General features: G+C 43.1%; 1 protein-coding gene and 1 long non-coding RNA gene across 2 annotated transcripts; one reads left to right on the forward strand and one right to left on the reverse strand.

Annotated features, from left to right (window-relative positions):
• The first annotated feature begins 163 nt into the window (after window positions 1-163).
• LOC120441534 lies at window positions 164-4700 on the forward strand. Its single transcript, XM_039616851.1, has 3 exons — window positions 164-1784; window positions 2170-2361; window positions 3920-4700. The coding sequence occupies exons 1-3, from the start codon at window positions 1161-1163 to the stop codon at window positions 4094-4096; spliced, it is 993 nt and encodes a 330-aa protein (XP_039472785.1). The 5' UTR covers window positions 164-1160; the 3' UTR covers window positions 4097-4700.
• A 1321-nt stretch (window positions 4701-6021) lies between these two features.
• LOC120441535 lies at window positions 6022-14716 on the reverse strand. The gene is made up of 6 exons (XR_005614152.1): window positions 14380-14716; window positions 13343-13666; window positions 12179-12343; window positions 11567-11672; window positions 10494-10750; window positions 6022-6432 (listed from the first exon to the last, which is right to left on the reverse strand). It is a non-coding gene; the product is annotated as an uncharacterized LOC120441535 (long non-coding RNA).
• Window positions 14717-25474: the final 10758 nt, after the last annotated feature.

Genomic DNA, 25474 nt, shown 5'->3' on the forward strand with positions numbered 1-25474 from the left:
TATGTGCAGGAAACGTTGCAGGATTTCAGCTGAACTAAAACAAGCAACGACTCCTGAAAATAAACCTAGCTATTTATGTTAATATGACTTATTTTACCGGCTAATAGCTAGCCAGCCAGCTAACGAAACAGACTGGTGTTTTTGTTGTTTTACTCACATATAATCCTGTTCTTCATTGCTATTTGTCAAAACGACCATCTTATTCCAGCAAAAAATAGGCGGAAAGATCCCACTGTCGGTATCTTTACAGATCGAGAACAAAATAAATAAATACAGTTGACACAAGAAAAAAAAAAAACCCGGACAGATTATCAGGTGAGCAGCTAGCTGCTGACCGCTAGCTTGACAGTAGGCTGTTGTCTTTTCCACAAACAAAGAGAGGAAAACACCGGGAGCACTCACTCCGTCCATAGTTTGTAGTCTCACATGACTATAAATAAATACAATACATTTGGAGGACAAATCCTTCATAACACAAGACTTCAGGATGAATGATAAAACATGGACCATGAATTTGTTTGGAAACATTTTATTTTTGACTATTACTAAAACATTTGTTGATGCAATAGAGTGTAGAAATAAGCAGAATTTATCATTGATCAGTGAGTGTCTGTTTAAAACGGAAGCATTCACTTTAACCTAAAGGTTATAATTTTAAGTGCATATGATTCTTAACAAAGACATTTGAAAGCAGCTGAAAAAAAGCTTTCAGATTTATTTCTAAGAAAATGGTTTGATGTTGTTGTTGTTGTTTTTAAACGTCTCCTTAGTGGGTCATCTTTCTCATAGACGATCTTTGCTCCACCTCAGCAAACAAGAATTCCTGTCATAATTTCTGTAAGCGCCTCCATCATCTGTAAAACCCTCCATGTTGGAGAGCTTTGAACTCAGGCATTATTCCTGCTTTGACTTTGGTTTCTTTCTTCTTAAAGTTCAGGTGACAGCAGTTTGTGTGCTCGTTACCATAACAGCAGATTTAATGGGCCAGCCACAGAGACCTCCAATTGTTCTCAGTATTTCCCACTGCTGCTGGAGAGAGAGGAGTTCAGCCTGACAGATCCGAGAGGGAAGCTTTTTATGCAATAAAGTTTTGCGGGATATGTCTGAATAATTTCATAGGAGGTGGTCAAAGGTGTTTTTATGTATATTTATTAAGTGAGATGGGGAAAGAGAACAACACATTGATAGTAAAACTAGAACCAGGTTTCCCACTAAATATAGAAGCAAAGAAGCAATTTCCCAGGATGAGCACAGTGAAGTCAAAGAAGAGGATAAAGAAGATCACATCGGACAACAGGTCCACCACAGATAAGGACGGGACTACATGTGAGATATCAGGGAACATAATGAGGTTTTGTGTCAACTTAATGCCGGTTTTAACCTTGGCTAAGGAGACTGAGCAGGAGGAGGAAGACGAGAAAGAAGAAAGCAACACCTCCATGAGTCGACAGGAAACAGAAACCAGCAGCAGAGACCCATCTGTCAGCAAACTAGTGGAACAGAAACAAAACGCAATTGACCTCCAGTCAGGATTAACCTCAGAGAGAACAACCAAACCAAGACTCTCACTGACTTCTCCATTTCTGCCGCCGCCTATAAGCGAACCAAAACCATTTGATCAGAGCTCAGGCTGTCTCACTCCTCTGCCTGCCATCACTGTGCATCAACAAGCAACAACCAGCTCTGCAAAGCTTGGAGCAGAAGGCTTTGGAGTCAGTGGAGCAGTTACAGTGCAGGCTTCAGACATCAGGCCCTGGATAGACAATCCCCTGTTCTCCAAGAGTGTGAGTTAGTTTCAGATCCATTCACTGGGACGTTTTCTGAACATAGTGGTTCCTGTCCTTGCTGGAAGTGTATTAAACATTAAAGAGACAGTCTACTGATTTAGCACAGGTGAAGGGTTGAGGGGAGCACCTCTCAGCCTGTAGAAATAGTAGATGTTGAGCATCAGAAAAGAAACGCAGCATGTAGCAAGCTGGGACAATGTCTAAAAGAAGTTGGCAGTTTAAAGATTGGATTGTGGGAAATGTAGGCTTCCAGTCAGGGCTTATTTAGCATGAGCATATGCCCATCTTTATATGGGACTGCACTGCATTTTTATTCTTTGTCCCTCCTGCCCCACAGCTTCAGACATTGTCCCATATTTTGAGTTTGTTCTTTTCTGTGCAGAGATCAGCTGAGGTTCAGCTTCCTGACATCACCTTGTCCAGCCTGAATGCACTGCTGCAAACTGTCACATACAGACTGAGGAAGAAGAGGAGAGGGGCCAAGGAAGGACTATGGAGACAAGACCGGTCTGATCAGCTCCTCATGGCCTTTACAGATCAGTGTCGGGCAGCAGGATGGGAAGCGGGGCAGCGTGTACGTTTGATAGATGTTACAGTTTCCGTTAATCTTCAGGGACAGCAGTCTGTCCAGTTAGATAGCAGCAACAATAAGACAATAAGGGGATGTGTTTGCAGGATTTTCTCTAGTTTTTCCTCTACTTTATAATTTCATGTCCTTGTCACTAGTGGTAGCATAAGACAGTACCTACACATGTAGTCAAACTCCTTCAAGATGTGGTCAGAGGAGGTTTTGCTGTCTCTCTCAATACAGTTTCAAGACTGAAGGAAATACCAGGAGATGGGCCATCGCACAGGGAGAGCTGGACAGGGCAGTAGAAGGGCAGACTGTTGTCTGAAGTGGGACAGCACTGCCACAGCCCCACAGAATGACCTCCAGTGGGGCTGTTCACAGGCAGATTTTTCATCAAACTGCCAGAAATGCAGTCCACGGAGCCCTGATGTCCTGTTCCCACAGTCTAGCACATGAAGGCTTGACTGGCCTTCATCAACGATATGCCTGCTCAGGCCATTACTGATCCACTGTAAACCCGGGACTGCTGGATGATGTTCCTTCAGGTCCCGCTGAAGGACATCAGGAGGTCACAGCATCCTCGTGGAGTCACTTTCATCAAACCAGGAGGATCAACACACACTGGTATCCCTGAAGTTTAACTGATTCTGGTCACACTGTGATGATGAGCATTCCTTCATTTTTTAAATATACTTTATTTACCCCAAGAAGTATAGGAATGTCTTCTAAATGCTGATATTTCTGTTAGGTCTAATTGTTGAATGCTGCCATTGTGTTTCTTAAATTTGTACAGTCTTATTTCAAGCAGTATTATCAAAGCCATTCCTTTGATCCTGAGCACCTCTAACCACTCTGTGTTGGGGAGGTTTTATTGTAGATACATCCTATCTGAAAGATCTGTTTCTTGTGTTGTAAGCTTCCTGCTTTTATGACCCTTTTGGTCAGCAGGAGGTCACAAACGCACCCCCAAACACACCCAAAACACACACACACACACACACACACACACACACACACACACACACACACACACACACACACACACACACACACACACAGAAGTTCACACATACAGAAGTTCACACATATACATACAAAGCCTTGTCTTAGAACCATGTGGGTGTTGCTTTGCTGTGTGAACTGTCTCTCAATAAAAGGCAGCGAGAGGAGGCCATCGTCTGGGTCATTTTCGTGGTGAACACAGATGAGGCCTCCCTTGCGCAAGTAATCGATCAAACGCCGTTGCCTTGTTTTTCTTTCATGGGAATAAGTCCTGGATACAGCGGGGTCTGAGTTTAGACCCAACAATTTATTTGTGTCGATTATTTCTTTAAGAAAATTTTTTTTTTTTATTGACTTCAGTAGTACGTAATCCACAGGCGCTGTTGACAGTTAGTGACCCATAAAAACATGTCAGTTAGTTGATTTAGTGTTAATACTGAACTGAACAAATATTATCACAAGAGCAAGTTTTATGCAGGTTTCGTGTGTGTACATGTAAATATCTACACCAAATAAACGGTAAAATTTGATTCTACATTTTTTTTCTCCTTTAAAACAGATGAGCTGGAAAAGACAGATCACCTGGTGCCTGCGGGGTAAACAGACAGATGAGCCTCCCTCCACTTCATCCTGCACCCAAAGCGCCGCTCATCTTCCTCAGGATGATGCAGCCAAACCACCTGACTGCTCAGATGCCGCAGTGACTGAACAACCACACATAACTTGCAGTGTTTGAAAATTGTGCTGCAGGTCAAATATTTTTAATTTTTTCAGAACAACAGACATTCTTTTAAGCTACCATACTTCAAGGAAATAACGTACATCTTACAGCTGATATTCAAGTAGAACAGCATATTCATTCCAAAATGAGACATCCAGCTTACAGTTTCAGTTCTGCAGTATTTCAGGGCATTTCAGTATAATTCTTGATCTTTTATGAAACATTTTCTGCCTTTTTTCCAGAGTTAGACAGGAAATATAAGAGAGGGAGGTGGGAAATTACAGCATGCAGCTGTAGACTTTTGTCCACTACATGGACAAAAGTATTGGGAGTAAGTCTGTACTGTTGAATTAAAGCAGCTAGCATGCCGTCTGTCTTTACAAAGATTCCCGAAAGAACGGGCTGTTGGAGAGAGCTCACTGAAATTGAGCTTGGTGCAGTAACAGGACGCCACAGCCGCAGTTTGTGACATTTCTTCTCTCATAGATATCCCACAGTCAGCTGTAAGTGGAGGAAGTGTTTGAGAATGACAGAAGGTCAGACTCCAAACATCCTCTGGCATTAACAGCACAGAAACTGTCAGCCGGGAGCTTCATGGTTTTGGTTTCCATGGCTGCTCCACTACTTTTTATCCATGTAGTGCACATGTCCTAACCACTCACCCGTCCAGCTGCCCCACATTGTTAAAAACAGGTTGCATTTTGGAATGAAATCCTTCTGATATGTCACGTTTGTCTCATGCATATATATATAAAATGCCATTACAGTACGGTAACATTCAGCAGCCAGTGTGTCGTTTGTTAGAAAGAAACAAACACATAGTTCAGAATAAAAACAGTTGTTGACTGAAGGCAATGTTTTTGTCTCACTGATTGCTCTGTTTTGTTAAATATTACTTCTTTGATTGAACGTGGAATTTTGGCATGTTTGACATGAATTTAACGTCTACAGTGACACCTGTGTATCTCATTTATCACGAGGTTTCCAGCTCTTTTAATGTCATTTTGAGCTATTTTGTACCTACAGCTTAATTCACCTTCAGTGTACCTGCTCCATTTGCTTTAGCTAATTTTCTTTGCCTCCAGGAATGTGGAGAATGATGACAGATCTCAGTATAATTTCTGTGTAAATTTGGCTGCTACATCAGATTTGATATTTAAAGAATCTTTTTAAGAAATGACTGTTGTTGTTACTTAGTTTCTCCTTAAGGAAAATATTATTTGACCAAAAAGATGAAAAATGCAGGGTTTAAATTAAATCAGTAAAACAGCGACTGCTGTTTGAACGGTCATGTCGCATTAAATCCGTCTTTTACGTCACTGACACAAGACAGACGCCAATTATCAGCGCCGGAGAAGCGCCCGAGAGGACATCGCGAACGATTTCTTGCCATCCGGTGAAACTGTTGGGAAGACCACGTTGGAGAAATGTGAACATTTTATTTTTACTGTATTTTCTGCAGATTCTGACAGAAATCTGCAGATTATCCTTTGAAGCACCGCTCCTCTAAAACAGCAAAAAGGATCATTATTAGGTTATTTACATTATTATGTAAATAACAGAATAATTTAAAGCAAAAATTTGGAAACGTAAAGTCTGAAGTCTTTATATTAAGGGCCATCAGTCAAACAATACTGTTTGCTCTGGGTCTAAACAGAGCGCGTTGTGTGTGACGTCTTCTTTTGCGCATGTGGGACGCTTTGAGCGTTCACACTAGAGCGCGTTTGCTGTCGCATTTTATTTGTAGTGTGAACAAGCAGACAAAAAATCGGATTTGATCAAAAATCGAATTGAGCATTAAGACCTGCAGTGTGAACGTAGCCTAAAACATCGGATATGTATCGGATTCAGGACCACATACGAAAGTGACCCAGATCAGATTTGAAAATATCGGATTTGTGCCGTTCACACTGTCATACCATGATCGGATATGGGTCGCATAGGGTCAAAAAAATCGGATTTGATGCGCTTTCGCCTGCAGTGTGAACGTAGCCTGCTAGGAGCAGGAGGACAGCTGCTAGGATGGCGAGTGTCCTCATGACAGCCAAGCACACCTAGATCCTCGGGTGAGTAGACTACTGGCGAGAAGTAGAGGGCGGGATATACCCAATCAGCCCTCTCTTCACCAGGTAGATCACCAGAAGGTAGGGGTGCTGGAGTCTATGAGTCTAGGCTGTCACTCACTTTCTTGCAGTGGCTTTGGTGAATCCAAGATGGTCTCTCTGCTATCTTACAGGCGGTTGGTGTGGTGATGAGCACTTGGTAGGGACCTTCCCAGCGGGGCGAGCTCCAATTCTTTCTATGGAGAACTCGAATCAGGACCCAATCACCTGGCTTCAACCTGCAAGATACTGGAGAGTTGTTTAGAACAATCTCTTTATTTTCAAGTAATTTCAAGTTGTGAGTTTCTGAGAACTTTGTGTCAGTCTCATCCACATTTTTACCAGGCCTATACTGTCACGGGTTGCTTAGAGGATCCACTCGCAGGACTCCTGGGTAGCGTTCACACAGAGATAGTTTATTACAAATCTTCACCGAGTGTATGTATAGACAGTGCGGGGTTAGTGCTATATACAAGACGTGAGGGGCAGGGGTCCAGGGCTCCAGGGAAAACGGGGAAACCACACTCGCGCTCCAAACAGCCTCTCTCCTCTCCACTAGCGACCTGTCACTCCTTCCACACACCACACGGGGAAACACGGGAACGGGTCCGGGGAATCTAGGAACAAAGGAACACGTTAAGTCTCAGAGGCAGAGGCACGGGAAACTTGAGCTGGGTGTGTACTGACAGAAGCCTTCACAACAATCCAGCGTTGAACAGCTGATCTCCTCCTTCTGATATACCAGCTGGTCTGATGAGGCCCAGGTGTGCACAATCCGAGAAGGCGTGGACCAAGGGCGTGAACCCGCCATGAGTTCCGCCCCGGCAAAACAGGGGAGAGAGAGAGGAAAAAGAGGAGAGAAGGGGGGCTAGGAGTGGAGTGATGCTGTTCAGCGCCTTGCCGATCCCGCAGGCCGTGACATATACACTCAGGCCATGGTCTCCCTGTTTCTTCCATGCATTTTCTCAGTCTCTGTTTTATTTCCTAGTGCTTCAGAGACCTTACTGATTACTTCATTAACAAAATGTGTCCCATTGTCTGATCTTATCAGAGTGGGGATGCCATATATTGAAATAAAATGGTTGCACAAACATTTTGCTACTGGCATCTGCTTTTTTTACTGGATAGATTTCTGGCCATTTTGAGATCACGTCTATGATCACTAGAGCGTATTTTGAGCCTTGACATTCATTTAGTTCAATAAAATCCATGTGGATTGTGTGAAAAGGATGAGGTGGTGTGGGAAAATGACCTCTCTTTGGTCTAAGATTCCCTTGTACATTATGTTTTTGGCAAATCATGCATGTTCTTACAAATTCTTTTGCTGAAGTTTCGAAATTTAGAGTGTAAAAGTGTTTTGGAGATTATATCTCCTATCCCTCCTGTTGACGCATGGAGAGTAACTCCATGTGTCACTAAGGCTGCTGTTTTGTGTAGAGATTTTGGAAGTATTGGTTTGGTATTACAAGTCATCAAATCATTTTCTGGCTGTGCTCCACCTTTTAAACACCTCTTTTGTTCTCTAGTTGGTGCGGCTTTCTGTTCGTTTATAAGCACATCAAGTGGTATTTGCATTGAGGAGTCAGACATTAATGTGTCTATAGTTTGTTGTGCTGCTGCTTTTGCGGCTTTGGTCTGCAAAGTTATTGCCTTCAGTGACCTTTGAACTGTTTTGGCAATATAAACACTTCCAACAGTGCCTTCAGAAGATTTCCATGTTGCAGTTGGGTTAGGCACGTATGACAGCTGTGAGTTCTGCACTCTGTGCTGAGTGTGAGGAAGTTAGTGCTTTTGCTTCTAAAATTGTGTCTACTGTGATTACCGCATAACCCACACAGTTCCGCCCAAGGCTACTTTGTTGACATCTACCAAGATATCAATGACACCAGCCTGTGGGGTGCTGTGAAGGTCAGCGCGTGATACAGCATACAGCAATTCTGATGTGTAACAGTGTGAGCAAAATGCCTACATAGGAAAGTTGTCTGGCATGTGTCGAACTTCTGAGGTAGGAAAAATCTTGCATTGCTTACAGTTCATAGCTCACAGCTCTAAAACTAGGCATCAGCAAATCATATGCCCAAATCATTATGTGTCACTGTGATCACAAATATGATCACAAATTTGTTTTCCAAACTTACTAAGCAAACAAACAAAAACAAAACGAATTGCCTATGGCATCATCAAGGCTTTGCGTTCATATTAATTGAGTGTAAGCTGCTTTCTTCATTGCAAGTATTTATTACAATACGGTTTAATTCATGCATCTTATCACAGAGTTCTAAATTCAACCTATCTCCTCACACACACACGGTTTCCTGTCACCGACAGGCACACATTTCCTGTTTCTGCAGACTCTGTCTTTCATTATAGTCTAAAAAAACCCTTTAATTCTACTAAAAACAATCTAAATCCCTTGATCTAAAAACGATACACCTTTATTTCACACACACTTTTAAATTGAGCTCTTTCAGACATCAGGAATCATCACACACACTGCCTTTTCTCTCAAACTTCCACTTGTTCACACACTCTACTATGAACCTTTGTAGTGTTATTATTACTTATGTTTTATTATTTTTGTACAAATCACACCCAATCACTCAAAACCTACTACTCACAGCATTCACACAGTTAAAATCACTCAAAATATGCTTTCATACGAGTATTTCAGACATGCTTTTCAAGATATATAGAGGTCACTCACTGTACATCCACAGTAATGAATTCAAACTCTATTTATACAATTGTAGTGAGCAAAACCAGCATCTCCATGCGCGTCACCGCTCCTCATTAGCTTGGTAGTGTCCACATATTTAATTCATTTTATTCAGCTTCTCAATCTTGTAGCTTTAGCTGTTGTATACAGGGTTTGGCTCATTAGTTGTTAGTATAGGTTTGCTCTTCATCTTAACAAAGTCTCATCTAAGATGACAGGTTTACAAGCAGGTCAAGTGTCTCTATGCACCTGATTAGTGTAGTTATTTCCTTATTTTCTTCATCTCCTATATCATTGTACTGAGTTTGAGCAAACCTTAAGCTTGAATCAGACTACTTTTAACAATCTTCCACCTCACATCATAACTGACTGAGGTGCCTCTTCCTATTAATAGTATGTCATTATTAATGTTATCATTGTATTGTTTTTCCTTTTTTATAACAGCAACAGTATATTACAATACACTACTTTACTACTAATATACAATAGTTTATTATTTTATATTTCATTATGTATCCATCAAAGGCCGATGTGACCTGCAGTTTCACACCTTCCCAAGCTGGAGACATTTGCTTTTCCACACTCTTTCCCTGGCTGAACAATGAGACAGCCTTAATATACCTTATGCATTTCTCTATTTTATTTAATATGTTTTGTGTGGATTATCTGGTTTCATGCATTCTATTCATTCTAGACACGGTCGTCATGCCAACTATGTTTCATTGTTAATACCAGTTTACAGGTTGTAACCTTCCTATTATCTCCCATTATCATGCTTATCACTAGATAAGCTTTGCTTTAATTTAAGTTAACCTTAATTTAACCTTTTGTTTATTCCACTTCATTCCTCTTTCCATGCTTTACAATATTACAACTCTTGTGTATGCTTTGATTTCTTTTTAGCTTCCTTTTCAGTATTTATTTCTGCTTGGAGGGTTTCTTATAATTTAGTTAATGCATTTTCCTCCCACGTGGGACATTTAGGTGTTCTTTGGATTTCTCCATCTATATGCACTAATTTGTTCCGGCGCCTGGACATTTCTTTTCTAGCCACTGCTCGTCAGCAGTGAGTTTTGTTGTTTTATTACCCATTATTAGTTTATGCTTCTTTTAGCGCTTAGTAATACACACACACCTGCGGCGCTTTCACTGGCACGAGAACAGAGAGAGGTAGCTGACACGCCCTTCTACTTTCAAGCTATTCTTGAAAGCAGTGTCACCTTTACGTGATGAAACACGACCTTCCTCTCAGTTCACCAGTACTTCAGCGACCAACAGTAAACAAATCAGTGGAATAGTTCAGCCTCCTTATTGTGCTGTAAAAATCAACTTATTCCACCACAAAAATAGACAATAAAAGACAGACAGTTTCAACGCGCGTTCACGCTACCAGCTTCCTTAAAGCGAGCGTAGTGCTTCCAGCCTCTCTGGGCGAGCTTATAGGCCTATTTTTACCCTCTCGGGGAGCTACCAATCACTCTGGACAAGCTCAATGTTTATTTTACTTCCAGCCCCTCTGGGCGAGCCTAATTTCTTTTAGGTTTCGATTTCGTTTTTACGCAAACCTTTATTATCTCAAAGTAGTCTGTCTTACCTTGGCGCTGGTTTCTTCAGATGCACCTGATCAGCCCCCGACGGTGCGGACCGCTTGTAAAACGTTGACCAAGACCCGAATTCACGCTCTTGGATTTTATCACACCTCTAGTGCGTGAGCTGCCGGCAGACTTCAACGTGGGATTCTCGCACCGACGGGACCTGATGAGCCGCTTCTTATGGGAGATGCTTTAAATAGGCCGTCCCATCCGGCTTCGAAGGACCAAGAAATGTCGGGGGAAAATCCCAAATAGAAGGCTGCCAAGTAAAACAGAGACACAGTGAGACAATATAATCAATCACATGTACATGGGTGAACGTCTCGAGAGAGAGTCACACAGTACTCTTCTTTATTGCAGGTTATATAGGCATGCGGTTATCACAACAGAGCGGAGGCAGTCTCCTCTTATTCTCAGAATATAGATTGCTTAACAGACAAATGCATATCTTGTTAAAACATTCTGTCCATACTATACTAAACATCTGCTTAAGAGGAACTTTCCGTTCTTTTGTACACAGGAACTTGTCTTCACAGGCATTTGATAAAGCATAGGCAAGGCTTCATGTTTATCAGGGTGAATCGTCATTCAGAGTTTACACAATTACAAGCAAAGCATATTTGAAGAATAAACAAAATCTTTTCACATTAGCAATAGCTATAAACTCATGTGCAGTACATCAGTTTTATGTTTTATACTTGGACTATGTTAAACTGCACTGTTCCTTTTAAATAAAGCATTATTATTATTATTGTTATTGAAAAAGGGTTCGTTACTCAAAGCATTTCAACACAGTCCTCTTGGTGACATCTGCTGGCCAAAAACATGAAGAGTAACTTGAACTTACAAATAAAGTGCTTCATTATAACTGCCCACTCTACAGAGCTCAGCTGACAGCTTCTGTTTAATATTATGTGACAGTTCTGTCTGATATCAGGCTACCGTTTGTGGTGCTTTCAATGTGTATTTGTGTGTGTGTGTGTGTGTGTGTGTGTGTGTGTGTGTGTGTGTACATATATATGTAAATTAAATTAAATCCAATCCATTTGGTGAAACAGTGGTATTTTTTCCTCACCTTCTGTGTTGAGCTCATCATTTTCTCTGTAGTAGCTGAGCTGAGTGCAAACGGCTGAAAATGTTCCTCTGCTGCTCCGTCAGACTTTTCTCCTCCTGCTGATCAGCTGGGACACAAAACAGATCTTTGTTAGGCTCCACACTGCACTGAACAGTCAAAGTGTCTCATATGTTCTTCTGACCTACGGCTGCACACTCTGGTTCAACTGTAGCGGAAAGCCAGTATCATCATCAAGGACCCCTCGCACCCTGGACACTCACGTTTTCCCCCCTTCCCTCTGGTAAACGCTACAGATCCATCAGGTCAAAGATAATCAGACTCAATAGAAGCTTTTACCCACAGGCTGTCAAACATGCCCTATCTCCACCCTGATTGAAGGTTAACTGTGCTGTTAACACTCAGGAACACTTGCACTGTACTTATTTATAAACACTATTCATTACAGTATTTATTTCTAAACTGTACTCATTACAGTGTCAAATCAAAAATCAAATCAAAATGTATTCATAAGCACATTTAAAAACAACACGGGTTGAGCCAAATTGCTGTACATAGTAGAGATAAAATAGTAAACATATATAGTAATTTATCCACTGATCCACATCACTTTACCCGGATGTTTTCTTTCAAGCTGGATGATGACTCCTCTCTCCCTCACTCCAGTTCCAGCTTTGCACACCAGTTGCCCTCTGAGGTCACAGTGATCATCGGAGGCAGGAGACGGGAAAGTCAGATCGGTTTCTTCCATCTTTTTTCTCCATGTTTAGAAAAACACTCCTAAAATACCCAAGCAAATAAATATCATTAAAGATTTACACACTTCATTAGAAAACAGTGAACACATCCCTAACCCTAACATCACAATAGCCAGAACAAGCACGGCCGGAGGTACTGTGATGTATTTTTTCTCTCATCTCTCTTCAAAAAACCGCTGTGATCCTGACGGGTCCTGTCAGCATTTCATGTTTGAGCACATCCAAACCTAATCCGTACTTCCAGATGACACACTGCATCATAAGCCACTGCTACTGTTTCCTCATAATGCCAAAGAGTCATGAAATGAAAACTCTTTCCCCTCTCTTCATATATTATTTGCTCCTGGGCTTATCATTTGCCCACAGCAAATAAAAGACTCAGCCTAACTTCCAAATTTCCAAATGAACTCACGCCCACTGCACTGCAGAATAATAAACAATTACATTTAGGCAGAGATTACTTTTTCTCTGTAAATGATTGGCGGTCAGAAACTTGGACCTTGTCTCTACACACAGGAGAGAGCTGCTGCCTTTCTGTGGGTAGGATTTCATTTTTATTTTTTATGTTTTTATAATGTTTACTAAAGATGTTTTCAAAGTGTTTCCCAGATATGGATTATTTCTAGTCCCAGATTAAAAGAATTCAGTGAAGACCTCCATTTAAACAACTTTATGCCTAGCACTAGGCTTAATCCATTCAATTCAAGTTCCAAATAATGTCAGTGTGTTTATTGTAAGGCAGATTAATATGCATGCTAGGTTGAACCCACCCGAGGGATTCATAAAGTTTTATCTATGAATTCCTTAAAAACGTTTTTGCTTCATAGTCGTACAAATGTTGACCATGAAAGCTTTTTGTAGTGACCTATGCTGCCTTCACCTACAAAGTCCAGAGCACACAGTACATGTTGGTATAAGCTACACCACATAGCTGCTACAGTTATATTACACCACTGATTTGTGTATAATCGTTATCGTGAGACTATGTAACAAGAACATATGATCTGTTGATAAAACTCACTGTTATGAAGATAGATTAGTTCCAGTGTGTTCATTAAATGCTGGGTTTATCCATCTTCTGGGCCGTGCCTACAGTGGACTTCGGAAGATTTCCTTGTGAGGGAGCTGGTGGTGAAGATCTCGAGGTCCTCCTTGATTCCTGCGATCAGCTTCAGTCTTCCTGATGTTTCTCCAATTATGCCTCTCTCAGTGGGTCAATAGAACATCTGGCACAGGACAGCTGTGATGAAAGAAAGGGAAGAACTTTCTCCAAACCTCTGGACCAAGGAAACGCAGCTTGGTCCTGATGTTCTCCCTCACCACACATTTCCCGGGGTGGATGTAGCTGTTAATAATAATGTGGACTCTATTATTAAATTAAACCAAATAATTACACTACACTACTGAAACCTTCTGCTGCTGTTCTTTAAAGTTTCCATCTTACCAGGCTGTAGAGTGCTCCGAACATTTAAACAGTTGTAAATCCATTACACTCACAGTCTTATGTTAAAATCCCAAAGGACAGCATTACATTTTTGATATTAAAAGTAACTCTGGACTTCTGTGGACTGTGCAGCTGATCTCATTACTGCCTAAAAATGGAGAACAAAACCTAAGAAGTGCTGAATTATTCAAAAAATACAGAGTATTAGAGTAACAGGAGTGTAGCATGCTAACTAGCTAGCAGCAAGCCTCTAACACAGTGTGTATGCTAGCGGCTAATCTAGCAAACAAATTAACAGAGTGATTTTAGGTGTTGTAGAAGATAAGATGATAAGCTGTGTGTCTTTTTCATAATGATGTGGTTGTATTCACCTTAATTGACCGAGTAGTCACTCGAGGTAAACGCATTAGCAGATAAACTGGATCGGTCTGCCTACCTAAAAAGTGTACGGGAGCCTGAAGTGACGGCTCCAAAAGTGCAACGTGCAGCTCCCACAAGCAGCATATTTTGGCTTCATTTTTGCGCAATGGGAGAGTCATTATTCCACACAAGCACATTAACATTACTGACACTCGCTGGCACTCTATAAATGGTGGGCATTTCAATGGTCTTACCTGTAAGCACTGGTATATCCACCAAAAAAGAAAGGATGTAAAGTAGTGACTGGTGTAGCTGCAAATGGTCTGCTGAAAAGAGGCAAAAAAGCTGAGGTGTGTGCTCAAAACATACTGCTGCTGGGAGGTTTTGAACCAGGACCACTAACGCCTTCTCTACTCCTGATTTGAAGAAAAGGGTAAAAAGGCAGAGTGAGTCTGGAGGCTACAGACTCGCCAGATTAAGCTGGCTGAAGGTGTACTGAGAAGAGTACAGAGCGTATGCAGATGGCAAGCATGGGAATCGAACCATTGCCGCGGTTCAAACTCCGCTCACAGGCCAAGTCACCTTTTCCCATAGGCCACTTGGCGGGCCAATTCAACGGCGGCAAATCTGCTCTATTTAAAGGGCACACCCCGCGGCCGCGCAGCTGCGCGTTTCCGCCATCTGCAGCTGGGGACTGTCAGCTGTGCTTCTTTTAACCTGCTTTATAACTCAACATCATCATCATCATCATCACACTGTGCGCACAATCACCTCATTCACTCTACTAAACATGCACCGCCAGCTAATGTCACTGACTGTGTCTCCATGGCAACATATACACCTATGTACATATATCTTATGTGCATACGTGTATATGTTATTTGCTATGTAAACAGCTTCCAAACATAGCGGAATAGCTGTCTGCAGCTCTAACACTTTGACTCTTTGCAAACCATTTCATAGGTACTTGTTTCATGAAGGAAGACTGTGCATTTTAAATGGAACAAATTTGCCCACCTTCACTTGGCCCGCCAGGTGGCTGACGGGTTATACGGGCAGCTTTCAAATACCAAGGTCCAAGGTTCGAATCCACTGCTTCACACGTGGCTCTGGATCTAATCCTAGCCTTGCTCTGTACTTGAATCCTGCTTTCTTTTTCCCCCAAGGGGACTGCAATTCAAATTCAACCAACACTTTTTATCTCATTTCATTTATTTACACTATTTTACCTTAGTATTCAACACAGCTTTAACCTCTATTACTTTTACCACTTCACAGCTTAAACTTCAATCTTTTAAATACTATTCATTTATTTATCCTTTCACTTTGGCCTGGCTCTTGTGCTTCCAGGGGACCGGGTCATCAACCGCAACTCATTTGCCGATGACCCAAGAAAGACAGGCTGTGCCACTTCACTCAACTGCTTTGTATTTCCTGCATCAGCTAAACATTGCCTAGAATAAGACAGAAAGATGACTGGAATGCCCTGCTTAGCTTGCTGACACTTGCTTTGCTTAAGCAGAACTAAATCAGCCAGTGACAATATGGCTATTATAAAAATGCCATAGTTTGCAAATATTAGCTATGTAAACATCTTACAAAGAGACCGCCATTGCTCTCTGCAGCTGTAACACTTTCATTGTTTGCAAATCATCTTTTTAGCCCACAGACGCACTTGAGCTGCTGGCGCGTTATGTGCAGCAACAGAAGGAAGAGAGCTGTTTGGCTCATTAACAGAGATTTTATTGGAAAAGTACAGAAATTTTGCACCGAAAAATATTCTATTTTTCAGTATCGATACCTACCGAATGTTTTCGGTCGGCACTAAAAAGGTATCGAGTTTTGGTATCCAGCCCTACTCGCATTTCAATTCAATTCCAATGATCATGTCAAGGATACAATTCAATATCCCAGTGCATCATGATCACTTCATTTCAATTTGTTTGTTTTCGTCAACAAATAAAGGATGTCACGTATAAGCTACTTTTTTACAACAGAAGATAACAGTGGAAGGAGAATGAACTGGGAGATCTCAGGTCATTTTTACCTCCCGGGTACGTCAAGCTCTTCCTCTACTAATTGTTCCAAACACGGGAAGCTTTTAGGAACATTTAAAGTTTGTTTTGTTTTTAAGTAAATTTTGTGGAAGCTTCAGTCTGAGATGATGGTTACAGAAACTGTGCAAGGATGACGTTTCGTACTTATTTGATATAGAGAAGTGAGTCACCAGAGAATGGGCCCATGTTAGTTAGTCATGCTGGAGATGGTTTTTTCAGACTCACAGACATAACAATGATCAGAAGAGCATAACGAGCATACGGACGCAACTTCCATTTTTTCTCCATTTCATGCATGAGAGCAGATTTTAACAGAAATGAATCTCCGTGAATCGCTACCTTATCGTGGTGGAGGGGTTTGTGTGTCACAGGGATCCCAGGGGCTATGTTGTCTGGGGGCTTTTGCCCCCTGGTAGGGTCTCCCATGGCAAATTGGTCCTGGGTGAGGGACCAGACAAAGAGCGATTCAGAAGACCCGTATGAAAAGAACATCGAGGGAACAGTTTACCCTGCCGGGATAGGGTTACGGGGCCCCGCCCTGGAGCCAGGCCCGGGAGGGTGCCCGAGGCGAGCGTCTGGTGGCCGGGCCTTGTCCATGGGGCCCGCCGGGCACAGCCCGAAGAGGAGACATGGGCCCATCCTCCCGCAGGCCCACCACCCGCAGGAGGCGCCATAGGGGTCGGGTGCAATGTGTGTCGGGCGGCGGCCAGGAGCGGAGGCCCTGGCGGACCGATCCCGGCTGCCAAGACTGGCAATAGGGACATGGAATGTCACCTCTCTGGTGGGGAAGGAGCCTGAGTTAGTGCGTGAGGTTGAGAAGTACCGGCTAGATATAGTCGGGCTCACCTCACGCATGGCTTGGGCTCTGGAACTAGTCTCCTGGAGAGGGGCTGGACTCTGTCTCAGTCTGGAGTTGCCCCTGGTGAGAGGCGGCGGGCTGGGGTGGGTATTCTATCCCCCCGGCTTGCTGCCGGTACGTTGGGGTTTTTCCCGGTGGATGAGAGGGTTTGTTCCCTGCGCCTCAGGGTCAGGAACGGGTCCTGACTGTCATCTGCGCTTATGCGCCGAGTGGCAGTTCAGAGTACCCAGCCTTCTTAGAGTCCCTGGGGGTGCTGGAAGGTGCCCCACCTGGAGACTCTGTTGTCCTACTGGGAGACTTCAATGCTCACGTGGGTAACGACAGCGAGACCTGGAGGGGCGTGATTGGGAGGAACGGCCTCCCTGATCTGAACCAGTGGTGTTTTGTTATTGGACTTCTGTGCAAATCACAGTTTGGCCATAACGAACACCTTGTTCAAACATAAGAGTGTCCATAAGTGCACGTGGCACCAGGATGCTCTAGGCCGCAGGTCGATGATCGATTTTGTAATCGTATCACCAGACCTGCGACCATATGTTCTGGACACTCGGGTAAAGAGAGGGGCTGAGCTGTCAACTGATCACCACCTGGTGGTGAGTTGGATCAGGTGGCGGGGAGGACGCTGGACAGACCCGTGCACCTAAACGCGTGGTGAGGGTGTGCTGGGAACGTCTAGCAGAGGCCCCAGTCCGCGATGAGATCTTCAACGCACACCTCCGGCAGAGCTTCAACAACATTCCGAGGGAGACTGGGGACATTGAGTCCGAATGGACCATGTTCAGCGTCTCCATTGCCGGGTTGCTGCATTGAGCTGCGGCCGCAAGGTGGTTGGTGCCTGCCGTGGTGGTAATCCCCGAACCAAATGGTGGACACCAGAGGTGAAGGGAGCCACCAGGCTGAAGAAGGAGTCCTATCGGGCTTGGTTAGCCTGTGGGACTCCAGAGGCAGCTGACAGGTATCGACAGGCCAAGCGGAATGCGGCTCAGGCAGTGGCTGAAGCAAAAACTCGGGTGTGGGAGGAGTTCGGAGAGGCCATGGAAAAAGACTTTCGGACTGCCTCAAGAGATTCTGGCAAACCGTCAGGCGTCTCAGGAGGGAAAGCGGTGCTCTACCTGCACTGTGTATAGTGCTGGCGGTGCGCTGCTGACGCCGACTGAGAAAATTGTCAGACGGTGGAAGGAATACTGAGGACCTCCTTAATCCCACTGACACGCCTTCCGAGGAGGAAGCAGAGTCTGGGGATGAGGGAATGACCCGCCAATTTCTGGGGTCGAGGTCACTGAGGCAGTTAAACAACTCCTCGGTGGCAGAGCCCCTGGTGTTGATGAGGTCCGCCCGAGTTCCTGAAGGCTCTGGACGTTGTAGGGCTGTCCTGGTTGACACGCCTCTACAATGTTGCGTGGAGATCAGGGCAGTACCCTGGACTGGCAGACCGGGTGGTGGTCCCCATCTTTAAGAAGGGAGACCGGAGGGTGTGTTCCAACTATAGGGGATCACACTCCTCAGCCTCCCCGGAAAGTCTATGCCAGGGTGCTGGAAAGGAGAGTTCGTCCGTTAGTCGAACCTCGGATACAGGAGGAACAATGCGGTTTTTCGTCCTGGTCGCGGAACACTGGACCAGCTCTTTATCCTCTCGAGGATACTTGAGGGTGCATGGGAGTTTGCCCAACCAGTCTACATGTGTTTTGTGGACTTGGAGAAGGCATTCGACCGTGTCCCTCGGGTGTCCTGTGGGAGGTGTTGCGGGAGTATGGGGTGTCTGGCCCACTGTTACGGGCCATTCGATCCCTATACAACCGCTATGAGAGTTTGGTTCGCATTGCCGGCAATAAGTCGGACTTGTTTCCGGTGGGTGATGGGCTCCGCCAGGGCTGCCCTTTGTCACCGATTCTGTTCATAATTTTATGGACAGGATTTCTAGGCGCAGCCAAGTGGCGGAGGGCTTTCACTTGGTGGCCTCAGAATCTCATCTCTGCTTTTTGCGGATGATGTGGTTCTGATGGCTTCATCGGTGGGGGCTCCAGCTCGCACTGGAACGGTTCGCAGCCGAGTGTGAAGCAGCGGGAATGAGGATCAGCACCTCCAAATCTGAGGCCATGGTTCTCAGCCGGAAAAGGGTGGAGTGCCCACTCCGGGTCGGGATGAGTTCCTGCCCCAAGTGGAGGAGTTCAAGTATCTCGGGTCTTGTTCGCGAGGATGATGGGAGAAGGGAGCCGGAGATCGACAGACGGATTGGTGCTGCGGCTGCAGTGATGCGGACGCTGCACCGGTCCGTCGTGGTGAAGAGGGAGCTGAGTGTAAAAGCGAAGCTCTCAATTTACCGGTCGATCTACGTCCCCGACCCTCACCTATGGCCACGAGCTGTGGGTAGTGACCGAAAGAACGAGATCGCGGGTACAAGCGGCAGAAATGAGCTTCCTCCGAAGGGTGGCTGGCCTCTCCCTTAGAGATAGGGTGAGAAGTTCGCCATCCGGGAGGGGCTCAGAGTAGAGCCGCTGCTCCTCCACATCGAAAGGAGCCAGTTGAGGTGGTTCGGGCATCTGACAAGGATGCCCCTGGGCGCCTCCTGGGTGAGGTGTTCGGGCATGTCCCACCGGGAGAGGCCCCGGGCAGACCCAGGACGCGCTGGAGAGATTATATCTCTCGGCTGGCCTGGGAACGCCTTGGTGTTCCCCCGGATGAGCTGGAGGAGGTGGCTGGGGAGAGGGAGGTCTGGGCTTCTCTGCTTAGGCTGCTGCCCCCGCGACCCGACTTCGGATAAAGCGGATGAGGATGGATGGATGGATGGATGGATGGATGGCATTGTCAAAGCTGTCGTCAAAGACTGCTTTGAAGATAAGGACAATAAGAACAGCCAACAGGAGAGAAATAATAAATACACAGAATATACAGTATATACAGTTTTAAAATGACAAAGTTTTAAAATTAAAGTGACTGAAGGTGAATAAATAACTGCAAGTGACTAAAAGTGAATAAAGTGCCAGTAGTGTAAGAAGAATGTAGTTTATGTTTATGGGTGTGGGAAATGTTCTTATTGGCTGGAGTTAAAAAGCAGGGTGGCTTTGGGGACAAAGGTGGCTCTCCTCCTCTCAGTCCTGCAGGAAATGCAGCGGAGGCGTCGCCCAGAGGGGAGCCATTGAAATGCGTGGTGAAGAATGTGAGAGGGGTCATTGATGATTTTGGCTGCCTGTCTGAGGGCCTGTTGGCTGAAAACCTGTGCCAGAGTTCTGACAGGCAGTCCGATGATTTTAGAGCACACTGATGCAGTGTCCTGCAGTCTTTTCCTGTTCTGAAGGCTGAGGGAGTGGAACCAGCAGGTGATGGAGAAGGTCATGATGCTTTCCAGGAAGGCATAGTAGAAAGTCATCATGATGGGTGTGCTGACTCCAAAGGAGTTGAGTTTCCTAAGGAGGTATAGCCGCTGGTGACACCTCCTGAGAATCTCCTCTGTGTTGGCAGAGAATTTCAGGAGGTTGTCAAAGATGGTTCCCAGGTATTTGTACTCCTCAACTACCTCCACTGGCTTCCCGTGGATGGTGGTTGTGCCTGAAGCAGCCAGATCCCTCTGCCTACTGGAGAAGGTCACCATCATCTCTTTGGTTTTGCTCACGTTCAATTCAAGTTTGGAGCTGTCACACCACTCTACAAACTCCTGAAGAGTGGGCCCGTGGTGTTGTGAGGGGCCTGACAGCAGTGACAGCATATTTAACCAGGTGACAGTTGGGCTGTGTGGATTTGCAGTCATCGGTGTAGAGGATGAAGAGCAGGGGGGAGAGCACACAGCCCTGGGGGGAGCCAGTGAAGGTGGAACGGAGGGAAGAAAGAGAGTCGTTCACCCGAACTTTCTGAGTCCTGTTGGTCAAAAAGTCCAATAACCACAGGATTAGCTGATCATCCAGGTGAAATCAGGTGGAAAGTTTAGTGGCCAGGATATGAGGCTGCAGAGTGTTGAACGCTGATGAGAAATCAGCAAACAGAAGTCTGACGGAGGAGTCAGGGAGCTCCAGATGTTTGTGGATGGAGTCCAAGATGAAGATTTGGGCATCATCAACACCTCTGCGTGCACGGTAAGCAAACTGGAGTGGGTTCACCAGGGGGTCAGTTGCTCTTACGATGTGCTGTTTTATGATCTTCTCCATGGCCTTCATCACCAGGGAGGTGAGGGCCACAGGACGAAGATCATTCAGAGACTTTGAGTTGTTTCTTTTGGGGATGGGGATGACTGTGGAGTGTTTCCACAGCTGGGGGACGGTGTGACTGTCAATTGAGTGTTGAAATAGAGTCCGGAACACTACCTCCTAGTTGCCCTGCACATTGCCTCAGAACTAGAAAAAGCAGGACAAAGGTGTCAGGAACTGGTGTGAGAAGTGTCCAAAGACCCCAAAACAACTGCCAAGACACCTGTGAATAACTTAGCCAAGTCAGGACTTGTAGAAAAAAAGATCAAATGGACTGTGATATCGCAGACCAAGAAAAATTGCAGTTCTTACAGAAGAAGACGTCTTCGATCCAACTCACGTGTGCTAAGGACAGCCTGGAGAAAGATTATTCACACTGGAAGCTAACCTAGACTAACCTTAAGCTCCCTGGTCACAGAGACGCTGCTTATGTTTGGAGAAAGAAGGCTACAACCCAAAGATCAGTGTCCCCACAGTGAAACACGGTGGTGGGAGTATCGTGCTTTCACGTGTGCCACTTGTTGACAACTTCACCAAACAACTGCAGGCTGTTACTCAGCAAAAATTGTAAATAAATAAATAAATTCATTCAAGTGAGCTTTTCTCTTTGTGTTGAATGTCAACACTGTGACTTCTTAGACTGTGAGCTTTGCTTCAGCACAGCCAAACACAGTTGTGGAAGCCGTCACTCCAAATGTCTTATGATAACAAGAAAAAACACCTTTGCAGTACGCGGCCTACATTTCCTCCCCGACTTCTTCCGAATGCCATCATTATTCAAATGATCCTTTACATATTTCTATATTGTTGAAAATCTGCTTTGATTTTGTTACATTGATTTATTAACATAAATAATCTTTAAGAATTTCAGTCAGTTCGTCTGTACACCATAATACATCACAGTCCAAATGCCACCATCACTATAAACTAAAGACATTTAATTTGTTGGTCATTAAATTACAGCTTATTTCCACAGATTATGTGGCTTAATGTATTTGTTATGAAATTTTCACTTTGATACTAAATAACAATAATAAAAAAACATGAAGTCTCAACATCAAAAAGCACTTCAGGTTCTCACACGTCAATGAACTTTCTATGTTTTAGTTTTATTTGCAGTGACAGTACTCAGTAGATTCACAGCAGCCGTCACAGTTATAAATAAACAAAACACATGTTTATAATGCCACCTTTATTAGAGAAACAAAAGCAAACAAAGTGATGAGTTTATGGGCTCAGTTGCTGCTTTCAGGTCATATTCGCTACAACATGACATTGATTTTGTGAATTACAGGCCCCAATGCAGTCAGAAGGACCCGGCTAATGCAGCGATGCCAGAACCACTTTTCACATTCTGCACTCACTTTTTACAGAATGTAGCAAAACAAAAAAATAAAACAAAGCTTTACAATTAAAACATTCAACATAAGATCACAGAACTAGTATTGTAAGTAACAAAATAAGATACAGATTTTTGCATAAAACAATGCACTTAAACAAGTATAAATATGAGTCTAACATTTGTAACCAATCAAACTGCTTCAAATGAACACATCCTGTCCGTCAACAGCAAAGACCAATGTGGTATCTGGATCTTTGGTTCCACATATTTTTGACACTGTTCCCCGTAGACAGTACACATCTACAGTTTGCAGATATTATATTAATAACATTATGTTACAAATGTTACAAACAAGTAAGATTATATAATATTACTTGTTTGTAAACGACCAACACAATATGATGAACAGACTTGCTCACTGGCTGAAGGAGGTGGCACATCAGGCACGGCAAAGTGGTGTTGAAATTCACTGCCGGGCTCCCACGAGTCATCCCACATTTTCCCACTGGAAAATATCATTATTGAAAGAAACGACTGCAAATTCATAAAATCAGGTTGGGGATTACTTCATGCTTTTAATGTTTATATAATATAATATTAATATAATTATATTATATTAATATAATAATGTTGAATTTACGGTAAATTGCTGGCAGCTGTGGTTGCCAGAATTTCACTATGGAAAATATAATAGATATATCCCTCAAAACTGTAAATACAAAAAAATTACACTAAGTAGTTTCTAACCACAGGAAATTTATTTTGAGTGTCTTCATAGTTTTATTTTTGACCATTGTGAGATTATTCTGTTATTATATGTTACCTTATATCTGTAATCAAAGTAGTTGAATTATGATATTGCTGTAGATCATATTATACCCCTTAATATAGAGTGTGTGATCAGTATGTAGTTTTAGTTTGCATTATACTTCTGACTTAAAAGAGTGTGAAAATCATTAGATCTATTGGATTGACCTGTATTATTCGACACTGTTGAATGTGTTACATGGTTTCTTGACATTTCATACTGCTGAATCATGAAGAGAATGTTGTGTGCAGGAGACCTTAGAGAGGGATATTATACCCCTTATGTCAAACTGAGTGATTTATGCCCCCCCCCCCCCCAATAAAACTTTATGACCCTAGGAAGTAATAAAGTAATAAAGGAAGTAATAAAAATATGATATTCATAAAAAATATGATATTCATAAAAAATATGATTTTCATAAAAATTATGATATTCATCCAAAAATATGCTAGTTCATAGCTCATTGCTTTTTCTTCCCCCAAAACCTACTAATTGATTATTTAGAAAGATTTTTTATATCAAATAGCATTCTTTTATTTTTAAGCTATTAAAAAAGCTTTTACTTTTTTATGCTTAAAAAACGCCCTCTTGTGGTGGGTCAGCGCGTGAGCGCGCACCGCGTGCGCGCCCCCGCGCCGGTGTGTCTAGGTGCGCCCGTGCGCGCGCCTCTCTCGGCATCGTGCCTGTGTCTCCGGGACCGTGCCTTTGTGTTTGTGAAAATGTGTTAAACCAGTATAAATGTGCTTAGTTAAACTTGTGCTTTTGTAACGTTCAGTATGGCCATACGTACAGCGTGCATGCCTTGGGGTAAAACTTTATTTCAATTTATATGCATTTGTTTAATCCGAACAAGGAGATTTAGAATCAAACTCAGAATCGCAAAAAACTCTGGCATTCCCCGTTGCTCCCACTCCGTGCATAAACGCACTGCTGCTCCCAACATAAAAACTTTCTTAAAAAACTATTTTCTCCCAAAAAACGGACCACAAAAAACCCCATACAATTACTCGATAAAACTCTCTCCCCGCTCCCAAACCCCGATCCTTAGGAAATAAGCAGGAATCATCCTGAAAAATTCCTCCCTATTTCTATCCAAAAACCCCTAGAATAACTTGTAGGGAACCCCTCGTATACCCAAAACCTTATATTCGATAACAGGGGAAATCCTGAGAAAAACCCTTAGTCTTTTTTCTTCAAAAAATATCATTATTGAAAGAAACGACTGCAAATTCATAAAATCAGGTTGGGGATTACTTCATGCTTTTAATGTTTATATAATATAATATTAATATAATTATATAATATTAATATGATTATATTATAATATATAATTATATAATTATATTATATTAATATAATAATGTTGAATTTACGGTAAATTGCTGGCAGCTGTGGTTGCCAGAATTTCACTATGGAAAATATAATAATAATGCAGAATACATAACGTTATACTTGATAAATGTAAAATTCACAGTGAACTGTTGTTTTTTGGACCATAATTACTCTGAAATAAAAAACATAACATTATGTAAATTTCTACTTAGAGAAATTTCAGAGATATATCCCTCAAAACTGTAAATACAAAAAAATTACACTAAGTAGTTTCTAACCACAGGAAATTTATTTTGAGTGTCTTCATAGTTTTATTTTGACCATCCTGCGTGTTCCCCTGATCTAAATCCAACTGAGAACCTTTGAGGATGGATGGCAAGGGATGTTTACAAAAATGGACAAATGTTTCCACTCACCTTGTGGAAACGCTTGCATCGCAACTCATTTTTGAAGTGATCAACAATAACGGTGGAGCTACTCATTACACGTTTGGAACTTTGATTTCTCTTTTGATTTACTGTTTTTTAGCAAGTGTGGTCCTAAACTTTTGATCAGCTGTAAAACAGCCTGTTTCAGTTAAAGCATTGTTTTCAATAAATTGCATGCTCAAAAAATGTTTTGTCTCACTCCCATTTCTTCCTGTTGCATGTTGAAGCTCTACTTGGAACCTTGTTAAGATCCAAACATGCAAAATAGGATTCTTTGCCATTTTTCAAAGACTGTACAAGCTAAAAATAACAGCAGTATGTTTTCTTCAGCCACATACGTCACAG

This window comes from Oreochromis aureus, linkage group 8, assembly GCF_013358895.1.
Source record: "Oreochromis aureus strain Israel breed Guangdong linkage group 8, ZZ_aureus, whole genome shotgun sequence".
Lineage (NCBI taxonomy): Eukaryota > Metazoa > Chordata > Actinopteri > Cichliformes > Cichlidae > Oreochromis > Oreochromis aureus.

Excerpts from the sequence above, each read along its gene's own strand:
- LOC120441534 (XM_039616851.1), top strand. The coding sequence starts at position 1,161 with ATGGGGAAAGAGAACAACACATTGATAGTAAAACTAGAACCAGGTTTC. Across the intron at positions 1,785-2,169 it reads ATCCCCTGTTCTCCAAGAGT|AGATCAGCTGAGGTTCAGCT; the intron begins GTGAGTTAGTTT and ends TTTTCTGTGCAG. Across the intron at positions 2,362-3,919 it reads GATGGGAAGCGGGGCAGCGT|ATGAGCTGGAAAAGACAGAT; the intron begins GTACGTTTGATA and ends CCTTTAAAACAG.